Source organism: Leuresthes tenuis, unplaced genomic scaffold, assembly GCF_036924035.1.
Source record: "Leuresthes tenuis unplaced genomic scaffold, fLeuTen1.0.hap1 SCAF_21, whole genome shotgun sequence".
Classification (NCBI taxonomy): Eukaryota; Metazoa; Chordata; class Actinopteri; order Atheriniformes; family Atherinopsidae; genus Leuresthes; species Leuresthes tenuis.
Window position 1 is genome coordinate 15,550,971 of NW_027325375.1, and position 15,313 is coordinate 15,566,283.

The window sequence follows — 15,313 nt, forward strand, 5'->3', positions numbered from 1 at the left end:
GGGCAAAAGGGAGTATCGTTATTAAAGTGTTAAAACAATATTCAAACAAAAGGTCGATCATTCAACGTATATGGTTCTGCTTTGCCAGATTTCAAGAAATGAAGGGGTCCACAACAGTACAGCAGACTCTGATCAGACTAAAAGCAAGTGTATGTAAATAATAGGTGCTCACAGACTGGATTTCTTTCACAAAACATCCAAGCTGACTCCTGAACATCTAAGCTGTAAAATAATAAGTTACACTGTAACTCAGGCGTGATCATGCACATCACTGAACCATAGCCAGTTTAAATGTTACTATTTCAAGGCTGTTCTTTCCACAACCCATAAATCAGGACTCCCAATTATCACATCAGTGAGAGGTCCAAAGGCGCAGACACAGTATCAGACAGCCGGCTTCACTGCGAGACATGCGGCTCTTAGATTATGTTACACTACGAGACTTCCTGTAGTTTGTTTGTACACCTAAAAACATCTTCACTGACTATTTAAGCTATCTAGCTGAAAGCTAACAAGCAGGGTTGCGTGTTATCGTTAACCGCCATCATGAAGTGTGTATTTACGGTGGCTGTTAACGCGAAGACTGTTGCTTGGTTGGTCTGCCCCACAAAGCAACGCTGTATTGTTCACTGAATGAGCGCTGTCAAGGAAACAAGACAATGTTTTCATGTTTGCCACATTTTCTTCTCGACAATGGGTACCAACAGCTAAAACCGGCTGAGCTTATGGCTACATAGGTGGCTAGCAGCTGGTATAAACCCTGGTATTCGTAGCTATCGATATTACAAGAAGGGATTGCTTGGTTGTCTTTGTGGCCAACACAGAGCTATGAAAATAACCACCAGACAAAACACCAATTCAATGTTAAACTGAACAGTACCTCTTCTGTGTCGACTTTGGCCACTACAGGAACATTTCCTGGCACAAGTTCTTTGTTTATGTGATTCGGTGGCTTGTTTTCATCAATCCGCCTCGTCTCTCTCCTCCAGGAATCGTGCCGCCCTGGCTGACAGCACCACTGCTTGGGATGACAGTGCCCCGCCCATAGCAACCAATCGGATGCTAAAGCGCTACAAACTGAGGCAAGACGCGTTTCCAATTGGTTTGCTGCTGTGCCAATCAATGGGAAACCAAGGGCAGGACACCTGCTAGGGAAAGATGCAGAACATTATGACGTGATTAAAGAACTATAGCTGTACTAGAGCAAATATGTGTATCTTTCTGAGACACATTTAATTCCTTTAGCCTGTACTTTTAAATGGTCCCTTCTTCACAGCCTAATTTGTGCAATTAGGACTTAAATCATTTATTTCTGACAAGTAGCCTTTAAAGCAATGAAAGCTTTGCTTGCTTTCACAGCAGTTTCATTATTGTAGATTTAATAGCTAACAGTTAATGCAGAATATAATCTTGAAGAGTGTTTTACCTTGATTAAAATCAGTACCTCTTCAGAGATTACTTTCTCACTCAGCTTGCAATGGGTGCAGCTTTTTAATGGATTTAAGGAAAGTTTTTAGGAGCTCAAGCTCTCTGCTGTGCTCACAAAATAATTCTGGGTACAAAATGTTGTCTAATTAGTCAGTGTTATACATGACACACTGACTTCTTTACAGGTAAGTGCAGTTTAGTTTTTGCACAGAATGGAAAAATGTTTAAATGTAATTCATGTTTATTCTTGTCTGTTTTTTTTTTATTTCAGTCAAAACCTAATACAACCAGTAAACACAAATAAGTGTTTGAAGTTGAATCCATAAAAAACACCACCACATACAGAAAATACACTAACAAGATAGCTTTTTGTACCAAATTTTATATAATAGAAATAAGTATATACACATGAATACAACATGACAGGAAGTGTCTTCCCATTTCATTATGGTGGAAAATGAAAGACAATTAAAGCACCCTTTTATTCAGCTTTATAGCTTTACTTCTATTCTTCTACTCTTCCTCAGTTATTAGTTTTTTTAATGATTGTCATTGAGTTAATGCAGCTGTTGAAAGGCAAGAAAGAATTCAGAAAAATCCAAATATAAAACAAAACCAGAACAGTCCAAGTAGTTAGGTCCCCATCTGTCAATAAGTGCATAAACCAAAATATATCATGATTTAACCAAAAACATTTTAATCCAGACAATATGAACTCAACAAATTAAGCCTGAGTAAATGGCATGCAGATGCTGCAGCATATTGTTAAAGCTTAAAACATGTCAGAGCAGACATTGTACATGCAGATGACATAAACAAAATGTGACAAAAAGTCGAGAAGATTATATTGGTCACAGAACAAGAAAAATATGACAAACCTGGGCATCAACATGCAAAGAACAATGAAAAATGCTGCACAACATTCAATTTGTGCCACCTAAAGAATATCTTTGCAAGGTCACACCCATCAACGCTCTGTCCTTTGCAGCCTCTTTTCACATTTCAGTGCAAAGCGAAATCTAATCAAGAATGCTAATTAGGTCTGTAAACCCAATACACTGATGAAGGAGAAATTACAGAACAAGAGGATGACAACAAAAGCAGAGACAGAGACACATTTGAAGAAAAGAATGTAATAAATACCATGGGTTGTTTATTTTGCCATAATGCATGACAACTATATACCTTCATTTAATTACATTATCAAATGATGTCATGGATACAAAAATTACATTGGCTTTAAAAGTCACACTGCATTTGCATTTTAATTGGTAGACAAAGTAAAAACAAAACAAACAGAAGCTGGATTTTGCTGCACAGTGAATGAAAACAAAATCAAAAGGCTGATTTGCATTTTTATGTACATTGTGCCAGCAAATGAATTCCATAAACAAAGTTTCAGTGCTACATTTTAGACAATCCAAGTCCTGTCTCTTTTTTTAAAATTCTGCATCAGAAACCATTTATCCTTGAACCCATTTCTCGCTGTGTAATGAGCTTTTATGAGCCCAGTTGTTCAGTCTCTCCACAGGAAACAGTGTCTGTAGCCGTGAGATAAAAGAGATATTTGGAAATGCCTCCCAACTCTTTGAACTCAATCAGGAGTCTCTTAAATGGGAACTCCGGTATTTTTAAACCTACAACTCATTTCTGGCATAAAATACGTTTATCTACTCACCGAGAACAGTTTGGCAAAAGTCGTCGTCCCTTGGAAGCTATTTAGATAACTTGTGATTCATATAACAGAGTAAACGGGGCAAAGACGATGCAGCCTCTAAATAAGGCATTATCTGTCTTTATTTCACCAATACTTTAAGACAAATGAATGAACGAATGTGTACTATAGCTCTGTTAGCTCATAGGTGCTGTTATGTGGCTACTTGCGGCCACAGTTTATTTACTCCTTGCTCTGTGGCAGTCGGTTAACTTCAGACAGAGTTTGCTACTGCTAGTTTTGTGCAACATGGAAGGATATTTATCAAATTTTGACAACGTGAACGACGACTTTGAGTAAGATGGACGTTCTTACCGGAGTGAATGAGCTGTGCTGCAGCCATGCGTGTCGATGAAGTCGTCCCTGTAGAGGTGTGTGTAGAATTCCCTCCGTTAGCTCTCCTATAGCTGCAAGTAGCGACATAACAGTGGCTATGTGCTAACAGAGCAATAGTATGCGTTCGTTCATTCATTTGTCTTAAAGTATTGGTGAAACAAAGACAGATAATGCCTTATTTAGAGGCTGCATCGTCTTTGCCCCATTCACTCCGTTATATGAATCACAAGTTATCTAAATAGCTTCCGAAGGACGCCGACTTTCGCCAAACTGTTCTCGGTGAGTAAATAAACGTATTTCATGCCAGAAATAAGGTCTAGGTTTAAAAATACTGGCGTTCCCCTTTAAGTACCAGCTGAGGACTATAAGGGCATTAGGCATTTTTCTTGTTTTACTGAAGAAATTTGTAGTCCCATGTGATCACCCTCAGAGTTTACAATGTTATTGCAAATTCATTCTGAAAAATATAAAGAGTATGGCTACATGTGCATGTAAATACAGAGGCAGCTGCAACTCAAACACGGACACTCACCCACTAAATGTTGGGTCAGTGGTTTAAGCCTTTGTTTCTCATGTCCACACGTAGAGGTGACTTTGAGTGAGACTCCTGACTTCAAGGTGCTACTTTAGCTTATAAATGGAGAGAAAAGCATCACATTCTCAAATATCAGAGCATGATGAAACAGCACAATGAGTTTTGTTAATTTCCCCATGGAGGCTTGTCCCTTTTAAACAGTGCTGTTGTCATGTGGGATCCTAAAAATGTAGCAAGGTATAGGCCCATGACCCGTAGAGTACAAAATGGCACGGTTTATAGAATGCTTCTTCAGGCGTAACGAGGATCGGCGCCAATCAGTGAAGCCTGCTGCAGATAGGCAGGTGGCTGGCAGCAAGGTGCCCGTGGCGTCTCCATGAAGATTGTGGAGGAGGTGAGGCTTTTGCGGTCTTTCTTCAGGGTATGTCTTCTCTGCCAGCGACAGAGTAAAACTTCCACCTGCTCTCTGAAGAAGCTCGTGGTCAAAGTGTACAGGATGGGGTTCAAGGCACTGTTGATTGGAAGGATGAAGATGACAACCCAGCTTGAAATTGTACCTAAAAAGGGCAAGCAGAAGCCAAACAATCGACAATTTAAAGCTGGATTTGCATGTGTTTTTTTGCTGCTATATAAGCAGAAGTTTCTATGAACAATAAATTGATCATTTTCAAAATTATGCAGGTTTGAATTGCTCAATTTAATGTTATGAACTGTCTCAGAAGGGGCTTTTTAATTTCTTACCGGGTATCTCCACCTCCAACAGTGAGAGAATTTTGACTAAAAATATGGGAATCCAGCAGAGGGCATCAGAGAACACAATGAAGAAAAACCTGTTAGCCACAGCCACATCTCTGTGCAGTCTGCTCCTTAGGTCTGTTGCATTTATGCCAGTTTTATAGATGGAGTAGAACATGCTGGAGTAGGAGAAGACGATCACCAGGAATGCCACCAGGTTAAGACCTAAAGGGATGCACAAGCTATTCACACACGTATTCACAGAAGGAAGAAGCATAAAGACATTTTTACTTTTGTAAAGTGTCACCAACAAAAATGCGATTACATTGATCAAAATTAATAGAAATATCTGTGCGGAAAAATAAGCTTGGGCTTCTTCTGCCATGTCCTGGGGATACTAATTCACACAAAATATTGGGAGCTTGGACAGGCCTTTTGGTCTTTTTCCTCATGTCAGTGCTTTGCATTGGAACAAGATCAAGAACAACTTTTAATATTGTGGCTCATCAGTGTATTTCATATTGTTAGATTAATGATACAGAAGAATCAATGAGTAATCCTCACTTTAATGTCCCTGTAAGTTGAGATGGAGTTACTTTTGATGACTGCATATACAGTGTGATGGTTTAGTCCAACTCACTGAACCCCTGATCTGGCAAACAGTTGATTGGGAATCAAATGTTTAACACATGACAGTACTGCTTTTGTTTGATTAATTTTCTAAAAGGTTTTCATGTAAAACCTTAACTTTTCAACTTTAACTTGAAAAGAAACAAATATTTTCAAATATTACTTTTAACTGGCCTCAAGAAGCCAGCTCTATACACCTGGACCGATCATGAGCTGATTGTTCCCATCTACACTGGTAGAACGGATCGATCTTGTATCTTTATCTGCAGGCTAGGGCTTCTAGCGTAAGTTTTGGAGCTTCACTTCAGTCAGTAATGTTTTAAACTACGTAGCTGCCTTCACAGTTGGAGCAGAGCGTGTCTCGCAAAAATTTGCTTGTCATTTTTTCTACCATTGCCAATCAGGGCTGAAGCCAGTAAATATCCATGACTAGTCATTTCGCCTTGATCTAAATGCAGATTGTACCCTTCTACACTGAAGACAAAAGCCAAAAGTTAGTGGGTGTTAAAGCAACACTAAACATTCACTAATTAAAATGTCTCTCTTAATTGAATGAAAATGCTGGCTTAAATGAAATGCTGGCATCCTTTAAGACGGAATATCAATTCACTGATGTCCAACTTTCACACCAGAGCTCAGAGAGAACAGTGAGTAATAAGAGCCCTGGCGAATCATGCATTGTTGATCGAGTCACTGTGTTTTCAGAGTGCATACTAGCCTTCTCAAATATGAAAAGTTCTTCACTGTTATTGAAACAAAGACACTTGAGTTCAGATTAATCTTGTAACTTAAAAGACGAAAAAAATGTAATTTGCTGCATATTCTACGGCAATTACACAGAAAGCCTGCAGGACTAAATGGATTTTTTTTAACTGATTAAATATAAGCACCCTTTCCTGGAAATATCTAGTGTATGCATGAACAGAGTTGCATTTATTTTAAAACTGTGTTTTCAGGAGAAAAAAGCAAAACTTTTTTTTTTTTCAATTTACCCAGAAAAATCCCTGTGGAATATCCTCTGGCAGTAGGTTTTTCTTGCATGTCTGAGTGCAGGGGAAAGCAGACCCCATTACGTCCATAGTAGTTGCCGAATACCTCCTCATTCATAAGCGGCACGGCAGCAATAATGAATCCCATCAGCCAGATAGAGGACAGGACCACCTTGCAGTAGAAAAACAAAGTTTTCTGATACAGAGCTTTTCAAACGCCACCGTAAAAATGATTTATGAACATTCATGACATATTGGATTTCCATATTCTTATTGACATTTGATCATCTAAAGCAGACTCAAAACATCAAGTTTAGCCTGATCATTTTCTGTTGACTGACATTTCAGACTCTATCTCCGTCTGGAGAAAACAAGCAGCAGATGGCAGAGCTTACACACGGACACGTTCATTTAATGACAAAGTTGTGACACTGTGTTGAACATCAATAAAACAGAACGCTATGGTTTATGAATCTCATAAACCAATATCTTATCTATGATAGAGAACATGTCAAATGTTTGAAGTGACACATTTTATTGTTTCATAAAAGATTTAGCTCATCTTCAATATGATGGCAGCAACATGTCCCAGGGACAAGGTCATGTTTACCACTGTATAGCATTCACTCTTCATTTAACAACAGTCTGTAAATGTCTGGGAAAGGAAAAGACCAGTTGCTGGACTTTTAAAAGAGAAATTATGTCCCATTCTTGCCTGATATAGGACTCTGCTGCTCAACAGTCCTGGGACTTCTTTGTTGTATTTTTTTTTTGTTGCGTTTCATGATGCATCAAATGTTTTCTATCAGTGAAAAGTCTGGACTGCCGTCAAGCCAGTCCAGGACCTGGAGTATTCTGCTATGAAGCCATGCTGTTGTACCAGATGCATAATGTGGTTTAGCGTTGTCTTCTCTTAAAAAGATGCGGTCTGGATGGGAGCAAAAGTGTCCCTAAAACCTGTATATGTCTTACAGCAGTGATGATTCCTTTTGGGAAATTTTCCAGATGGGAAATTTTCCAATACCACGGGCCCTAATGCCCTCTAGTACCTCAGTGATGCAGCCTTTTGAAATGAAGGCTGATAACAAGGTGAATAGTCCTTCTGCTCTTTAGTCCAGAGGACACGCTGTCCATGATTTTAAAGAAGAATTTCAATTTTCAATTTGTCTGACCACAGACCACAGTTTTCCATATTGCTTCAATCCATTAAAATTATCTTTTGCACAGTGGGGACAACATATGTGAACACGTTTCTGGATCATGTGCACATATGACTTCTTCTTTGCATGACAGATCTTAACCAGCATTTGTGGATGGAACTGTGTTCACAGACCATTATTTCAGGCAGCAAATTTCCATAACAGAATCATGTCTGTTCACATGGGCATCACAAGCATCTGATACTGATTTTTAGCCATGCCCCTTGTGCACAGAGAGTCTTCAGATTATTGGAATTTTTTGTCGATTTTAGGTATTTATCATGGAGAAGTAAATTAATAGGAACATTAACACAAAATTAAATGAATGCTGTTGGGAATTGAAGTAGAAATTTATTTCACATTATCTATTGCATAAAAAATTTTTTTTGCTATATTTCCAATTAATTTATTGAATTATATATTTAGTAGAGCAGATGAATGACTGTTCATAAATAGCAAATAGTATATACACACACACACACAAATTAAGATATTCATTTCACTTATCAGTGAGATGAGAAGACACACCCCTGTCTGAAGTTTGCCCGGGCGCAGATTGCTGAAGGGGAAGACAATGACCAGGAATTTTTCAAGAGTCAAGTAGGTCAGGAGGAGGACAGACACCTGCAGGAAATCAATAAATGAGAGCAGTATTTCCTTGTAATAAAATCTCAAAGTCTTCCTTATCTTGAAACTGATAATAAGACTGAATGTTGCCAACATCCTTGCATTGTTGACTCACTCAACACCAGCCTTATGGTTTATAGAGTATGCCGAAATGTTTTGCTAAGATTTCGTTGGAATACTCCTGTTTTGTATTTATCTAGTATTTGCCTTATTTCTGTGATCTGAATCCTAGTCTGCTTGATTTATGTTTTATTTTGTATAAATGTTTTTCCTCTTCACCTTGGTTAGTTGCAGTACCAGTTTTATTTAGCAGAGGATGCTTCCGTGGTGTGTTCTTATCTGCTTAGCTTCCTGTCCTTGTTTTACCTCTTAGTTTGGGTGCCACACATTAATTTTGTTGGTCAATACCCTACTTTTTACATATGCCGCTTGATTTTCTTTGGTTTTTGTCAAATCACTGCACCGGTTTGGTTGAGAAGGTTGACAGATTACTGTTTTTTGAGGACTTCTTTGACGTACCTGCACTTTAGCACCTTGAGCTTTTAACATCAATGTATATGTATGTATCTGTGTGTGTCATGGATGGAAAAAGTGGGTCTCAAGTGTTAAAATGTATAAAGGTTCAAACAAAAGAAATTATTGTGTTTGTCACATTGAAAAGATCAGTCAATCAGATTCAATGAGGCGCTGAAACAAGCAAAAGCCATACCATACTTTGAATAACCCTGAACTTACTCTAAAAAATTATGCCTTTATCTGCAAGCATATTTGTTCATATAATTGTAAATGGGGTGTGTATACAGTTTATTAAAGTACCTCTGAAGAAAGCATGGCTAGGAATCCAATGGTGCGACACTCCACGCTCTCCATCCACAACAGGGCATTACGATTGTACTGTCCGCGGAACTTTACATCAAAAACTCCAACGAAAAACAGGTAAACCCCCATGAGGCAATCCGCACCTGGATCATAAGACATAGAAGAGTCCATTTACAAAGAACTATTCTGAGTGTGAGTTTGCTAAAGCTGCTTCTGCTTCCTGCAGCAAAACCAGAAATGTCTCATTAAAATACTCTAAACAATACAATATAATATCTACCTTTAAGTCAAAAGTAATCACCTGCATGTCGATTTAGATGATGGCGTATGGAAGCAGGTAGTTGGGTGGGTGAGAAAATAAATTCTAATTATGCTAATGTTACCATAATGAGCCAAGATCCTTTTTTATATATATATATCTTGAGCATTTGTTTAGTTTTCCTGTTATACTCAAATTTTGCATGATCAGATATAATATCAGCTTATTCTTTCTGTAGGACTTAAAGCAACAATATCATTGAAAAAGATCCATATGAATAAAGGTTAGGTGAACAGGAGGAAGCCTGGAGTTATGTGCAAATTACAAAGAAAGAAAAGAGGGCTGACTGGCACAGAGAGGGTGAGTGACAGGGGATATTATTGCAGCACAGACATAAAAAGCAAAAATAAAAAACTGACTCAGAACACAAATAAAGAAAAGAAAAAATGTACTTAAAAGGAAGTCAAAAACACATTTATGGAATATTTTGGAGAAATCTTCCAGAACTGATTTCCACAATGTTAAAAATGTCCAGCCTTTTTAAGTACTTTTCCTTATATCCAGAAAACCTTCTGTGGTATGTGTAATAACCCACCAAGATATGTTTTTTTTCTGATTAACTTACTGCAAAATGTGATTTTAATAATACAACTAATGCTTTTTAAAGCTCCACTTTAAAAAACAATGTCTTTAAACTTAACCAAATGAATTCAAATTAAATGAAAATTAAACTTACTTGGGGTCTTTGTGATAGACTTGAGCAGTTTACTGTAAATGTTTTCTTTAATTCTTCACTTTGGCAACAATAGTTTTCAATGTACTCTTTCATTGAGCAAGGAACTTATAATACTCAGACATTGGAAATGGACTGTGGACAAAAAAAATCTTTATATATATAATCTAAATATTTTAGATAGTAATTATTTGATTATAATTACTCAAATTATTATTTAAACTGGCTCCCTTGGACTCTGTTAGCAAAAAACTGCACTTAGATCCTAAACTTTGGCACTAATGTAATAAAGAGTCATTGGTTTGTTTGTATTACAAACCCACTCGGCCTCCCCCCTCTCACGTGTGCCTGGATAAAGGATTTTCTCACTGACCAGCTCTCCTCAGGGATGTGTGCTGAGCCCCCTCCTGTACTGTCTCTACACCTACAACTGCAGTCCAGCCCACAAAAACAACCGAATCGTCAAGTTTACTGAAAACACCACAGTGGTCGGACTCATCTCAAATGGAAACGAAGCAGCCTACAGAGAGGAGGTCCTGAAGTTGGCAGCCTGGTGTTCAGAGAATAACCTGGCTCTGAACACCAAGAAAAACAAGGATTTCATCATCGACTTCAGGAAGCACAACACCGACCTAGCCCCCCTCTACATCAATGATGAGTGTGTGGAGAGAGTCCACACCTTCCGGTTTCTTGGCGTCCTCATCTCCGCTGACATGTCCTGAACAAACAACATCACGGGGGTCATCAAGAAGGTTCAGCAGCAGCTACACTTCCTGAGAGTCCAGAGGAAGCACAATCTGGAATCAAACCTGCTGCTGACCTTCTACCACTCATCCATTGAGAGTCTGCTGACATACTGTATCACTGTATGGTACGGCAGCTGCACCAAGGCAGACAGGGAGAGGCTTCAAAGAGTAGTGAAGACAGTGCAGAGAATTATTGGCTGCCCTCTCCCCTCCCTGATGGACATTTACACCTCCTGCTGCCTCAGCAGAGCAATAACCATCATAAAGGACAGCTCCCAACCTGGCTTTGATCTGTTTGACCTGTTGCCCTCAGGTGCATCAGAACAAAGACCAACAGACTCAAGAACAGCTTCTTCCCAAAAGCCATAACCACTCTGAACTCAAACATGCACTGATTTCTCAGCCAAACCCCCTCAACCCCCACACTTCTCCTACCCACATACTGTGCAATATTGAAATACTTAATATTTGATATTCAATAACACTTGAAAACACTGTGAACCCATTACTGTGCAATATCTGTATATAAGAATTTCTGCACAATACCGAAATACAACCTGGATATTTCTCTGCACAAGCAGTTTTTATGTTGCACATATCTTTGCACTATGATGTTGAGATCTTGATATGTATATTTGTTTTGCCTATGTGTTTGCACTGAATGTGGAGTTGATTTCAATCTCATTGTACTGTGTATGGTGACAATAAAATACATTCTATTCTATTCTATTAATGGGCTCTCCTCTCTCAGAAGGCTTTAAGACAAAATGTTCCCACACTACAGTTGTGGAGTGGGACTTAGAAACCATTTGCACGTCATTATTTCATCCTTGCAGTCCGTAGGAAAAACCCCAATCTTTTAAAGCAGAGAAACTCATGTGTGTGTGTGCGTATATTCCTTTTTTTTTATTCTTATATTTCACGAGGACCTGGTACTAACACAAAACACAAATGGGGGAAAGAATGTCCTGGTTAGGATTAATTGTACGATATGGATTGAGGTTAGGTTCAGGTTAACTGTTAACTTCAGCTTCTGTCTTTCTGTTTATTCAATTTTGGTGCTGGAAACTACAATTATATTGGATGAGTTCAGAACCATCATGTGAACTAAAATAATAAAAATAAAAAATAAAATATGACATTATTGTGTACACCAAGCATGATTAAGATATATCAATGTATACAATAAGTAAAAGAGGAATTTTAGAGACAGGCGTAATTAAAATAGAACAATGTTTATCATGAGGGGTTTTCTTGCTCCAGCACTACCTTACAGGTTTTCCCCTATTAATACAATTACTGGCAATGTGAACAAACATCTTGATAGATGGTGTCTCATTACAACACATATTATCAACAATGACAAACAACTTAAGAATAACAAAATATGTATTTGTTTTATAAGCAAACATCAACTGTAGAGATAAGAATTAAAATGAACAGGGCAATAGGGCAATAATTGCTGCACATCTTAACCTTTATAACTCTTTAAGTTCCTTAAAGCGTCTGTTCAGTATTTTAACCTACATCTTGAATACTTTCCTATCCTTTATAAATATTTTTCACTATGACTAAAGAGCCATCTGAATGAAAAATACAGAACATAAAAATGAACAGAAATGCTCTCTGCTCACTGTCTACTGGTAAAGTTTCAGATGTAGTTATCCTACAATCCTAAAATTGTACACTGACAAAGGTCACAATCTCAGTTTTGACTAAGAAAATGGATTCCATCACAATCCTTTTTCCCCGTGTTCAGTGTAGGTTGTAATTCAGAGGGGATTGAAGATGTGGTTGCTTCCTATTATAAAACTAGTAAATAATAATCCAGACATTTACTTTAGTGCTTTGTATCACGAATAACGGAAAATGCACAACGTTATAACTGCAGCCTGTTCATCCATGTCATGATAACTCTCAGGTAATAAACTATATTTCAATTTCTGATAGTTATTACCTTAGAGTTATCCTCTCTGTCTCAAATGTGAAGCCTCAGCTTCTGTTTTTTTGTCTTGCCTCTTCGAGAGCATTTTTGTTCATCATATATTTAACACTAAATGAAAATATGCAGTCTAATTAATGTCCTGTAACATTACAATTCTAATCTAACTATCACTTTTTAAAGAAAATTATATGGTTATTATTGTTTTATCAATCCCAACTCCTATATGCAAAGTCAGATGTATTTTAGCTCTTCTGTATTTGCGGACAGGGTAGCTTTATTCGGTCAGAGTCTGTGATGTGTTGTGGTGTGCGGTTTACTTACAGCAGAGGACTTTGATGCAGGCAGCATGCAGGTTGTTCTCTGCACGAATCAGTGATCTCATGCCGATGACTAAGAGATTACCAAAGCAAGTAATAAATGCCATGACCCAGACAGACACCCGCAGCACTATGTTAGCCAGTAGGTCCTCAAATGATGAGATGCCATCTGTGTTGGGCTTGCAGGACCTGACATGAGGTGCATATGAGCAGTACTGGAACTTCTTAAAGTAGCTGGTTGAGGCCATGAAGCACATCAACATGAAAAGGTAGTAGCAGAGAAAACAGTGGAAAACAAGTTAGACAAGGACATACAGAGGTTGTAAAAAAATGACTGCTTATTCTGCTGAGATAGTTCATCATCGCATAAAATTACAAACACACATACATGTGGGAGAGGTTCATCATCGGAAGAAACATTTTTGTCTGGATATCTGGGATCTCAATCCCTTCCAAAGCCCTGTATTGAAAACAATATATGTCACCGTTGTACAGTCTGCAGCAAACAATGTCAGTAAGGTTCTTCCAGACAAACAAATGTAGGAGTGTGTGTACTTACAGAGACTGAAGATGTGTCAAGTGGTTGAAGTGGCTTGGGTAAATGTGAAGAAGTGGATTGTGAGATATATTTCTGTAACAAGAAATAAATAATGACAAACTCAGTAAAACTCAGTGTGATGAGAAAGTGTCCTTGTCTTCTGTAACCCTCGGATTCCTCTGTTATGGGTCTGATTTTATTTGTTTTTAAAAACAAAAAAGTGGCAAGCAGATTTATAAGAAGATTAACTCTTACTAAGAGTGTTACATGCAACACTGGGACAGAGTTACAGAGAGTGCCACATGCATAGAAAGACAGGACAACATAACCTGCACGTGTGCATAAACATAATTGCAGTGCTAACATCACAAGACAAGCTCACTGAGGACAATGGGAAAGACAGACAGTGCAGCTCTAACCGAGTATACGGTATAAATTAGTATAAAGTGACAAGTGAAAATTTATGTGCAAAACATTTAAGTAAATGTAAACAGTGAATAGAAGGCAGCAGCAAAGAAATGTAAACACAGAACAGTGAACATTCTTCTATTCCAGAAGATAGGTGGGTGATGTAGTGCATTCTTGAGGGTGTGTATGTTTTCAGTCCAGTCTCTGTGTTTAAGAGTCTTGTGGCTTGGGGGAAGAAACTGTTGTGCAGTCTTTTAGTGAGGGACCGAATACTTCGGTACCTCTTGTCAGATGGCAAGAGGGTAAAGAGTTTGAGTGACGGGTGTGCGGGATCAACCTGTATGATAAATGTCTGTGGAGGAAAGAGAGGCACCAACAGTCTTCTCAGCTGTTCTCACTATCCACTGCAAGATCTTGCAATCCGATAAGGTGCAGCTTCCATATCAGATAGTGATGCAACTATTCAGGATGCTCTCAATAGTCCCTCTGTAGAAGGCGGTGAGGATTGGTTGTGGGAGATGGGCTAGAGAGGTTGCTGAGCTTTCTTGGCCATATAGCTGGTGTTGAGGGACCAGGAGAGGTTCTCCACCAATTGAAGATGCAGGAATTTGGTATTCTTGGTGATCTCTACAGAAGATCAGTTGATGTTCAGTGGAGAGTGGTTGCACCATGGTCTTCTGAAGTCAACAATAATTAATTTTGTTTTGTTCACATTCAGAGACAAGTTGTTGACTTTGCACCACTCTGTTACCCACTACACCTCCCTGTATGCTAACTCACTGTGCTTGCTGATGAGTAGCATGTCGTAGCATGTCATTCGTGAACTTGATGATCTTATGTGACTTCTTTGGCACGGCAATGGTGGTGTTGGTTTGAAGCACATCAGAATGATAGATGTGGTGCTATGGAGATGTTGAAGATGTCACTAAGAACATCTGCCAGCTACACATTATCTGAACATTCTCCCAGGGATGTCATCTGGTCCAGCTGCCTTGCATGGGTTAACTCTGCAAAGTGAGTGAGTTTTCCTCACATCGGCTGCGGTCTTACACAGTACCTGGTCACTGGAAGAGGTTGGTGGACTTCCATTCTGTCATGTAAATCTGCAAGCCAAACCGTGCATAGAAGTGTTTTAGCGAATCTGGTGAGCTCATACCAATTGTATGGGAGGCATCACTATCACAGGCAGGTGTTGGTGTCCTGTAGGTCGCGATAGCCTGGATACCTTGCCACATGTGTCGGGTGTCGCCACTGTCTTGGAATTGCCTGTGGATTTCTGGCCGTGTGTGTGCTTTGCTGCTCTGATGGCCCAAGACAGGTTGGCCTTCGCTGATCTTAAGGCTGGCATATCGCCT

The 15,313-nt window shown here is 38.8% G+C and overlaps 1 protein-coding gene across 1 annotated transcript in view; it reads right to left on the bottom strand.

Moving 5' to 3' along the window:
- Positions 1 to 3,986: 3,986 nt before the first annotated feature.
- Positions 3,987 to 15,313, bottom strand: part of rxfp2a (relaxin family peptide receptor 2a) — a 49,635-nt gene continuing 38,308 nt past the window's right edge. The window contains exons 13-20 of the mRNA XM_072374403.1: positions 13,572 to 13,643; positions 13,401 to 13,472; positions 13,017 to 13,246; positions 9,010 to 9,155; positions 8,095 to 8,190; positions 6,371 to 6,539; positions 4,755 to 4,973; positions 3,987 to 4,570 (exon numbers count right to left, since the gene is read on the bottom strand). Of these exons, the coding sequence (XP_072230504.1) occupies positions 4,305 to 4,570; positions 4,755 to 4,973; positions 6,371 to 6,539; positions 8,095 to 8,190; positions 9,010 to 9,155; positions 13,017 to 13,246; positions 13,401 to 13,472; positions 13,572 to 13,643 (1,270 nt within the window). The 3' untranslated portion in view covers positions 3,987 to 4,304. The remainder of the gene's footprint in view (positions 4,571 to 4,754; positions 4,974 to 6,370; positions 6,540 to 8,094; positions 8,191 to 9,009; positions 9,156 to 13,016; positions 13,247 to 13,400; positions 13,473 to 13,571; positions 13,644 to 15,313) is intronic.